General features: G+C 38.2%; 1 protein-coding gene across 1 annotated transcript; it reads right to left on the minus strand.

The window, feature by feature from the left end:
* Positions 1-3646: 3646 nt before the first annotated feature.
* Positions 3647-9215, minus strand: si:dkey-79d12.5 (protein BTG4). Its single transcript, XM_034127606.1, has 5 exons — positions 8967-9215; positions 6148-6325; positions 5832-5969; positions 5260-5617; positions 3647-4794 (listed from the first exon to the last, which is right to left on the minus strand). Exons 2-5 carry the CDS (start codon positions 6318-6320, stop codon positions 4582-4584), a joined length of 882 nt encoding a protein of 293 aa, XP_033983497.1. The 5' UTR covers positions 6321-6325; positions 8967-9215; the 3' UTR covers positions 3647-4581.
* Between the last annotated feature and the right edge of the window lie 2172 nt (positions 9216-11387).

Raw genomic sequence — 11387 nt, forward strand, 5'->3', positions numbered from 1 at the left:
TGCTGGAGATTGGAACAGTACTTCGGCGGCACTCGATGACGTAGTATGCTTGAAATAGTGGCTCTGGAGCAGCTTTACTCGCGATTAAGAAACACCTCTCCCTAGATGACTCGTACTTGGACTCGAAGAGTGGTGACTCGAGAGTGACTTGGACTCGTGAATTGGTGACTTGACTACAACACTGACTCCACCCCACACACAACACCCCTTGCTGTTAAATGCCAACTATGTGCAATATTTAAAAACTGTGCAATATATCTGGCTGCTAAATCCTCAGAACTGTTACAGGATGTGTATTTTGTAAATTGTATAACTTTTTATTTTATTATATTTGTTATTATATAACTTTTAGTTTTACTTTTTTATGCATGTAACATTATGTAACATAATGTAACATTAAGCTGTATGTGGCTGTTTTTCTGCTGTAACAACGTACATTTCCCCTCTGTGGGACTAATAAAGATATTCTGATTCTGAACTATACGATGCTCAACAGCTCGCTTAACGGAACTGGTATCAGTTTTGTTTACCACCAATCACAGGAGTATTGTGTATAGAGTGGCGAAGTCACGCCCATCTACTTCCGCCCCATGGGACCTTATTTCGGAAAAATAATGTATTGAAGTCAATGGAGAGAGAAAACTTATCTTTCGATCCCGTTTGAATTGTGCCATGAATTACACATATGATGTTTGTCAATCTTAAAAAATAATTTCCATGTCAAAAAAGTCACAGTTTGTCGTAAAACTGGAAATATAAGACTATGAAAAATACGTAACTAGAAAGACTACAAATCCCAGAGTCGCGTAAGTGATGTCACAATTGTTTTCCTCCACTAAGAGATAGCTAAGATCAGCGCCATATAGATATAATCTATCTATATGGCGCTGGCTAAGATAAGATAACTTTAACAAGATGCCTGTGTGCTTAGTACCAGGTTGTTATTATACCAGCAATGGGTCTTGCTCGTTCTTTCGCTTCCCGTCTGATGAAAGGACCAGGAGTGTCTGGATCAAGCTAGCTAGTAGCTAGCACTTCGTTAGCATTACAGCCTTGTCATTTTTATTAGCCTTAACATGAAGTAACATTAAGTAACCCAAAATGTTAAACAGTAAGAGTAGTAGTCATATTTCGTGAACCCTTTGAAGAGTACTGTCACCGGTGTGATCATTCTATAATACACAATTTAAGCCGGGGGAGAAATGCTAACGCTAACGCTAGCATCGACGATCTTCTCTACTTCATGCTATCTGCACAAATGGTTGACATTATACATTAAAACGACCAGGCAGTTCAGAGAGAATCAAAGGAAGGCAGGCAGCTTTGCATGATATTCTTCAGGACGTGTTTCATTGTGGTGATAGTGAGGGTAGTCAATCGTTTTGTTGACAAGACAGTAGTGACGGCCATCTTGGTGACGTGTGTTGTTGACCAGAGATGTAGTTCATTGAGCGTTTCACACAAACAAATGTGTTACTTCACAGTTTTACGACACATTATTTTTTTTTTTACTTGCAAAATTATCTTTTAAATTGACAAACATCATATGTGTAATTCGTGGCACAATTCAAACGGGATCGAAAGATAATCTTTCTCTCTCCATTGACTTCAATACATAATTTTTCCGAAATAAGGTCCCATGGAGGTCCACCGGAAGGGGAGGGACTTCGCCACTCTATAGAAAGTGTTGAATTATATTTCTCATGCTACCTAACATCCATGAAGGCAACATGACAGAGGGAGGCCTGTCACTCAGGATGCCAAACTACTCTTTGGTAAGCCCCGCCCCCCAAGCAACATCAGGGCCAAAAGTTTGAAAGCGAAAAAAAAAGATCTGAAAGTGAAAAAAGATCTGAAGGTGAAAAAAAATGTGAAACCTGAAAAAACAAGATTTGAAACTGAAAAGATTATGTTTTGAATCTGAAAACGTAAAATCTGCAACTGAAAAAAATAAGGATTCAAATTCAAAATATGTATAAAAGTGAAATATGAAAATAAATATTTTATTCAAAAAGATTGCTGAACTGCATCAAAATAATATTCAACCTCAAAAATTATTTCAATTACTTATTTTTATTTTGAATACATCATTGTATTTTTCAAAGTTCAGGATAAAAACTTGAACTTTCAAATAAATTGTATTTTTTTGAATGATCAAAACTTATGACCCTGATATAGCTCCATAGAGTAGTCTCAGAGGAGCATGGTCACGGAACTATAGATGTTCAGGAACATAACTTTTCAATTGATTTGGATACGTCTGATAACATAAATTCCAATGTTGGTGGAAAAGCTAATTCAAACAAGACGTTAAAGTTTAGTTTTAATTACCAGGTCACAAAACACATTATACCTTTTCTGTAGAAAACTAACTAACATGAAAGAAACGTTATACATGTTATAATTTATCATAAAAAATGGAATTGTTTGCGCACTCTGTAGTGCAGCGTGTGCATAGTTACACAGTGACATCTTGTGGTTGATTACACCCTTCAACTTGCTGTGACCCAAACAATAGTCAAGGTTTATTCTCATTGACAATCACTCATAACTGTTCATTCACTCTTCAGCTATTCAACAATGTGGAGGTACTTTACTTTACTTGATATTTGCTACTTTGTACTTCTACTCCAATACAATTCAGAGGTAAATCGTGTACTTTTACTCCACTACATGTATTTATCCTCCTTAGTTACTTTACAGATTTGGATTAATGATGTGAAATATAAACAACACTTAAATAAGACTTTAGTTACACCTGGAGTAAATTCACAAGCTACCCTGCAGTATACAAAGTCATTAAAACAAGCTGCACCTTTACCAGCTTTGATAAACACTTTAATGCATTAATAATTATAATCAAAACATATAATATATATTATTCTGAAATGGACCATTCTGCAGAAGGAGTACTTTACTAAGTATATTTTGATGCTAATGCCTTTGTACTTTTACTTGCGTAACCACAAAAGAATGCAGGACTTTTACTTGAGAGTATTCCTATACAATTGGATAATTCTACTTTTATTTAAGTACAACATCTGAGTACTTTTCCCACATCTGCAATTTTAGATATTTGCCTTTAAGCTTTAAAATAGTATTGTAAATATTCCTATAGTTTATTCGAGTACTTCCCATTCCTGTCCCAGCTGTGTTGCTGGTACAATTTTTCCTTGGATGAATTGTCATTTTATCCAGCTGTATTCTTACGTTTTCCAATACACTTTAAGTGTCAAAACGTCCTTTCATTTCCCCGCAAAAGTAAGGCACATCTATTCACTCACTCTCATTACCAGGCTGTCAAGGAGAAACAGCGCCATGACCTTGGGCTCAATGACGCATCCAGAACACAGAAGTCTTTCCGCTGCAATATCCTGCTGGGTGGCTGACAGTAATGATGATCCTTACAACTGTGAGCGACATTAAGTATGGCCTTCAAAATGACAAGTGTTTTCTAGGTCATGTCCAAATATTTGTTATGAGAAAGTACTTCTATACAGCGCCAAACTCTGCTCTGTAAAGTGTCAGAAATAATCAAAATAACACACTTGTTACTTTCAGATATAGGATTCATTTAAGCTGCTGCAATAATAAGGTAATTTGCCAATGTGAAAACAGGAAAAAAAACAATGCTTAAGTAAACAGATGAGTTTTGAGCTTGCAATGACATTTAATGAATATGCATGAATATAGTTAAATAATCACAATACATGCGAGTCAGAGAGTGAAACTTGTATTCAGGATTTATAACAAATTGTTTACATTTTTACAGATTTTCACTGCAAGGAAAGTTATCTACAATAAAAATGTGTAAAAAAAAACACAAAGCTATAAGCAGCCATAAAACATATACACCTGATTATCTATTAATCTTACTGACAGCAATAAGCAATATACATTTTTTTGTGTTCTGTGAAGTTAGATTTGCAAAATACAGCAGCTACTGTTAATACAAAAAATATACACTGTGAGTTGAGTGCCATCCACTGGTGGCCAAATAAATTACAACAAAAAGACTGAGATTAAAAAGTGTGCGTAAGTCTATGTTATCCAAATGTTGTATTATTTACAAGCAGTTTAGTAAAAATATTCTTCTCATATACAGATATTGCCACTCTAGCTACATAGATAGATAAAACCCCTGAATCACATTTTACATTGATTAACTCCGACGCACACACTGAGTAAAAACACTAAGAAAGAGATTAACATAACAAAAATAACACCTGAAGAGACAAATATTTGGTAAATAGGATATTGCTGAGAGTTCCTGAGTTAGTCCGAGCACCCAGTGATTGAAGTCAATATAAATGTGTACAGTACGTTAAAACAATAAGCAGTGCAGATCTGACGCATTATTTTAACAGTTTTTGCTCAAGTTCAATGGCATCTTTGTGCCAAGTAAAAGCCATACATTACAAGAAACCAAAAGGAAATGGGAATCATTACAGGATGTACAAGGAATAACCTTGAACTATACAGTCATTTTTTTCAGTTTAGCTGGACTCAGAGAACTGACATGGCTCAGATGAAGGAGCTTTTAACGCTCTACCCACTTTCACCCCACACTCCCTGGATGGTCTAACCCATCACAGCTCCCCACGGCTGCAGTGTGGCCTGAGGCAGAATGAACTGCGGAGTTGGCTGGGGCAAAAAGTAGTAGCCAAATACCTGCTGGGGCGGAGGCGGAGGTGGCGGAGGCGCGCACATCGCGTTGATAAACACTGGAGCGCCCTTCTTGTACTGAGGCCAAACCGGCGCAGGGTGGTAGAAGTACTGGAGGCTGGCAGGGAGCTGAACGGAGAGAAAGATTGGAAGGAGAACGAGAGATTAGAAGGGAAAGGGGAGAGTTTCTAGCATGGGTGTCAAACACACTTTTATCCATATGGGGGGATTCATTGGGACTTTCCTTTCTAGAATATGCAATACTAAAATGTCAATAAAGGGTGAAGACTGACAGCAGCTTTAGCTACAACCTATACAAAAGTATGTAGTCTGAACTTTTTAGGGGTGTGTATGTTGTGTTAGTACTAGGTTGTTAATTTACTGTGTTTAAAACTTTTTCACAGAATTTGACAAGTTTAACACCACAATGAAGCTCTATGGCACAGAGAAATGAACTACATCAGGACTAATATGATCAAATGTGCTTTGGTCATTGTGGGAATTCCTTACAGTGAGAGGTATATAGAATAGCACAGGGCTTAAACTTATTGTGAGATCTCTACAGATGTCCCTTAAAGAGAGGGAACAAATTACCATATTTCTGACGTATTTCACCATATGTGGTCCTTCTCCGTGTCGATTCCGAATCCTGGGCATCATTGCTACTGTGTAGGCGTTGCCTTCTGCTGCATCCTTCTTGACAACCTCCTTCTTTTCTTTTTCTTTCTCTGCGTCCGCCTTTGCCTTCACGTCCACTTCCGCCTCCAGCTCGCCATCCTTTGCCTCCTCCTCTGTGTCGCTAGACGCAGTGGAACCACAATCTGAAGAGGTAGCGGAGTGGTAATCTGATGTGTCCAGATTGATGGAGTCCCCAGACGAGTCGGTCTGCTTTCCCTCCACAGCTTCCTCTTCAAAACAGGCAACTGTGAAAGGCCTGCCTATCTCTGCAGATCTGTGAAGAGAACGTGCATTATTCAATACAACAGTCCTTTTTAATGTCATTGTTAACCTTATCTATATTTATCACTTCCCACATTTAATGTATCATTTCACAGAATGACTCGTGACAACAACTCACTCATAATTCTTGGCTAGACTCTGAAATGCCTCTTTGTTGCTGAAGTGTTTGTGTGTCATTCTTTGCCTCAGGCCAGCCGGTGACTCACCTTGCACACACCTCCAGTGGGTCGATCCATACCGTTAACTCAGACGGCAGGCCTAGTTCCCTGGGCGTGAACTCACTCTCCTCACAGGCTTTCAGGATTGCGTCATCACAAGGTACTCCGTTATTCATCCGGATGCATCTGTAAAGATTCACCGTTAAGATTATTTATGTTGCAACGTGGATATCTTTCTTTAGAATACAGTGTTTTTCAGATGATGATACAGGATATAAACACATCATCTTTGCAGAGACAAAAAAGACTTTCAGTGACAAAAATGTGTGCATATTTTATATTAAGATAATGTATTTGTAATTACCTGTATGCCTGGCCTTTGCTGGGGGAGTCAGGATACCAGTGATCATCATATTTATCGCATAAAAGCTTCTGTAGCTTCTCAGAAAACAGATCTGCTTTGTCTTTACTGAGCTTGCCATGTGCCACAGCCAGGCGTTTGAGGAAGTTTACGCCAGCCTCTACCTCTTTTTTCATGGTGACTGTAGAAACAAAAGATTAAATACAATTAATTTGAGACTGACAACACATTCATCTTGTTGATTGTGTGTACATGAGTATAAGTATGTGGCCATATAATCACATTTCTTTGCAAAACCAAGTACAAAGAAGTAGAGTGATTTGCGTTTTTTGGTAACAGACGGTGACTTCCCTTTAATGAGACGCGGGGGAGCAGGAACTTCAGCTCGGGTGATAACAGCACTTCCCTGTGCAGTTGCCCATGAGTTTATTTGTATTACCTTCAGGCAAGCACTGTGTCGAGCGTGAGTAAAAGAGTTCCTGGCCTGGAATTGAGTTTGTATACAGGCAAACAAGATGCAAACTAGTGCTGCCGTGTTGACATAAGTACTTTTTTCAAATGCAAATCCAATGAGCGCACTGTGCTGTTTTTCTCTGATAGCGTGTCTGTTTGGGTTGGGTGCCAGTGTCAGCCTGACCAGAAAGAACAGCGAGATAAAGGCCAAGGCAATTCAAACTTTTGCAGCTGAACTGGCTCAGCACGCTAACATCCTGTCCCTGACAAGAAAGTGGTGCCTTGAACTTTGAGGTGCAGACACTCATTTGTTATTGTGGCTTGAAACACACCACTGTTGCTTCAGCATGTAAAATATGTTGAGAGAAAATTATTATTTGCCCTGGAAGACATGGCCACAGCCTCCACTTTAGAGCAGTGATGAGCCTGTGACACAACAAGCAAAAGTAGTAACTTTAAATCCCTAACAAATATGTGTTGCTGTTAGATTATTATGGATGTTCAAATGTTATAGTGGTTTCACTCAGTTATTAGTCTGTGACAGAGACAAATAACAAGTTTGGTTCATGGCTGTTGTTGCAGCAGCTTTCTCAATCACTCTGTTTTGCTTTCCATCACTCAAATATGTTCATTCCAACATTCCCCACCAGCAAAAGGTTATAAATCTTGCAAGACGTCCCTTTGACTAACACACATACGTGAACACAAGTTTTTCTGGTAGTTTTTTCAGATTTCGGCTGTGACTGTGAAGAATCCTAAATAGACCTTGTACCTAAATTCCTTCAAGTGCAGCGTAAAAGATGCCATAGGAATATAAAAGATAACATAATGATGTTCTGTCAAATCATTACATAAACAAAGGCGTTCTGTAAAATAGAGGACAAAAAAGTAAATATTTATATTTTAGAAATGTTTTGGTTTTTTATGCAATGTCAGGTAATCAATTAATCGAGTAATCATTTCACATCCAAACAAAGAAATTAGCAGTTCATTTACGGTTTAAAATATAAGATTTGTTAAACTTATGAACCATTTAAAACCTGTGAAAAATACAGTGTAACAAACCGGAAACAGAACAGTTTTCTTTTCCCTTATGAAAATGAATTGTTCATAAAAAATCTTAGGCCCCAGGCCAGTTGTTCTGAAAACATGCACCATCCCACATATCACTACTGGTTCATTTTAATGTATTCTGATAAAGGCAGCCAAATGAGTCATGGTTTAAACTAGTTTGCATCATACTAAATGTTTGTTTGTAGATACTACAGGAACTTATTGACATTCACATCCCTGATGGAGTTTGTCTTCTCTGATTACTTCACCTATGCGTGTCAATTGTTTGTTTGTGTTTCATTGATGAGGCGAGATGGCTTCTCAATCTGGACACCATGTTTACTGTGTGCCTGGTAACTTAACAGTGACCTGCTGCCATTCTCAAAGACTCTGTTGGTACTGTTCGGATTTTACGTGTGATGACAACAGCTTGACCCACTATGCAGCACGCAAACCTCTGATGTTAGTGTATTGAGGGCAGACGGACTTGACCCTTTGTTCTTTGTGTCACTTAAAAACTTGTTGTTGTGCTCAGTGTGTACTTAGCATACCATAACATCATATGTGTTTTCCAAAATATGCAAAACAGCCTGTCACATAACAGGTATGAAGGGGAGTTTGCTAATGTGATTGATAGTTTCAGGTGAACATGTTTAACCTGGGTTATCGATTATCACGTTGAAGTTCAAGTACACATGTTTTCACGTCTGGTTGAACAAAGGAGGAACAATAGAGCAGTTAAAACACAAATATGTAATCTATAGAGGGGGCGTGTGTGTATGTGTGTAAGTGTGTCCTGCTCTTATATGTCCATTACAATCAGAAAAAGAAAAACATAAAATAACATATTACAAAAAGGTACAACTGATTTACCTTTTCTTTCTCTTGAAAAATACGCAATAATAAATGCTGGAAATAACACATTTGGGGTTTTCTGACAGCGCGGAAACCCCCCAGTGGAACCATAGAAACAAGCATACGGATGTAATTTCGGTTGAGATGTTAGGCTACATTTACATTTGAAAAACGTGTCATGATCATTTGTCATTATTATGTAGCAAAACAATTGCTTATTAACTCTTATTGAAGATTTTGCTTTAGTAATGTAGTTAAATAAGTTTTCATGAGCGTAACAATCCAGTCAAATCAAATAAAAATACATCGAGCGAGCCATAAATTACTTGTAACAAAATATGATAAAACAATTATAACATAACAAACAAATACACCCATAAGTGTGATTGAATGGGCTATATTCACAAGAAAGACTACGTTTCTAAATAAACACAAAAGTTACAAATCAAAGTGGTACTTACGATGTAATAAAGAAAAGGTCTGAGTATCCAGCGGTGTGTGTGCCCTCGGCTCTTGTCTCTTGTCTCTTGACTCGTGGCTGCCTGAGCTGCTGATGTGTTGGAGTTATTATGGTCAGCACATGTTGCTTCCTTGTTCTCGGCTCTTTTCTCGATGCTGCCTGCAGAAGGACGTAACATTACCGTCAGTGTGACTCACTTCCTTTACTCGACGCCGTGAGCAAGCGCTGACTGGCTCCGCGCGAGAGCGACACCCCGCCCGGTCCAAATATGGGCAGTGAAGGTAAAAGCTAAGTGGGGGGGATTACCATCGGGTTACACTGTGTTACTACTATTGCAGCAGCCTGTGTTTGTTTGTCCCTTCATGTGGTGTAATGTAATGAAATACATTTACTCAAGTAACAATGCCTTGCAATATTTTGTTTCTATTCTGTTTCTTTTTGCACTTATCTTTATTGTTTTATGCCTGTTGCTTTGTTAATGGAGCCTCGGACGTCAGTTTTTCATTTAACTACACTGTGCATATAACAATAAAACCTTTGAATCTGAAACTACTGTAGCCTACTTAAGTAGCCTACTATTTTGGGGTACTTTTACTTAAAGGGGACCTATCATGCAAAATGCACTTTTGTACGTCTTTTATACATGAATATGTGTCCCCGGTGTTCCAGGGAACTCACCAAGTGTTAGAAAACACAACCCTCTCTATTTTCCTCCATACCCAAATCTCTAAAAAAGGGGCTGCAACGGATCTGATAAAAACTGATCCAGATTTGAACACTGTCCTGACGTCAGGACCAACCTGGTCTCACCAGAATGCGTGACTCCACCACGACTCCTTAACACTGCAGTGGTGGTGGAGTCACGAACTTTGCTACATTTACGTGTCTGCACCACGCAAACAACCCCAATGTAAAGTGAATGAGGCTCCTTTGTCGTGGTGCACACACGCATTTCTACAACGTCCCGCAGTGAGCTTTTATTCTATAAAACGTTTTTTAAATCTGCTTTATAGCTTGTAGTAACTCACGGGAGGCTTCTTTTATTTTATTTGTATTCATAATCATTTTTATTTTTCGTCAGAATGTATTATGGTGCATTATTTACCAATTTTTGTTCTCAAAAAACTGTGCATTGTGTGTAATACAACTGTGATTTTTATTAAATGTGTTAGTTTTTAAGGAAGGCCAGAGCTTCAGCTGTGTCAAATAGATTGTTCCCTTTAGTTAACGTTATTTAAAAGATAATTATATTCCTATTTGATCATGTTTGTATTGTATTACGGACCCAAAGAGCAATGTGAGCGTCCATTCCCATTGGATAACGGAGGATTTTACACCCGGAAGTAAGTATTCTCCTTACTGTCGATTGATTTTATTTACAGTGATATCTGCACTACTCATCGACTCAAAAACACCAGATTATCCTTGTTAATTACACAACATTGATTGGTTTAAATTGTGTGCAATGCTTTTGTATTTTCCCCTTTCGATTCGGAGAAACAAATATTTGGTAGTGTGTGGATGGCAGAAGACACTACACTACCCAGAATCCTCAGCTATGGGACTACACCATGTGCTTAGAACGTGTCCTACCCCCCCCCCCCCCCAACCCCCCCCCCCCCCCACCCCCTTAGGTCACAGGCTCCTCCAACAGTGCAACACAATAAAACAGATACACAGACAAAATAGTGCAGTAAATACAAAAATAAAAATAGTAAAATAGTAAAAAGTGAAATAGTGCAATAAGAGTCTATATACAAGTGATTGAATATGATATATTAGATAAATAATTTCTAAGTAGCAGCCAGATGAATGTTATGGATGTTGTTTCAAAGTTCAGGTGTTTAATAGTCTTATGGCCTGTGGGATGAAGCTGTCCCTGAGTCTGGTGGTTTTAGTCCGGATGCTGCGGTACCGCCTGCCAGACGGCAGCAGACAGAACAGTTTGTGGCTGGGGTGATAGGGGTCTTTTATAATCCTGAAGGCTTTCTTTAAGGTTAACCTGGCATTTTTACTCCACTACATTTATTTTAGTTACTTTACAGATTTGGATTAATGATGTGAAATATAAACAACCCTTAAATCAGACTTTAGTTACACCTGAGTAAAATTCAGTGAAGGTGATTGTCAAGTGCCAACAATCAGGCGAGATATTTGGTAGTGGGTGCTTGAGAAGGCTAAATATTTATCTGCAGATCCCTATAAAGTATATTCATTACTCGTTATTCTCTACTAATAGTTAATTAAAAACTGTATATAATGGCTATTTTGCATATCCCTTTCAATATTTCAAGATTTTCTAAGGTTCATTGACATATCATATACACAACTACGGTGTAGTTATGCAATGAATGAAAAACTTGGGTCACAGGTTCCTCAACAGTGCATTACAAGACATCTATCGATATCTGTGTACCTCCAC

Source organism: Trematomus bernacchii, unplaced genomic scaffold (genome assembly GCF_902827165.1).
Source record: "Trematomus bernacchii unplaced genomic scaffold, fTreBer1.1, whole genome shotgun sequence".
Classification (NCBI taxonomy): domain Eukaryota; kingdom Metazoa; phylum Chordata; class Actinopteri; order Perciformes; family Nototheniidae; genus Trematomus; species Trematomus bernacchii.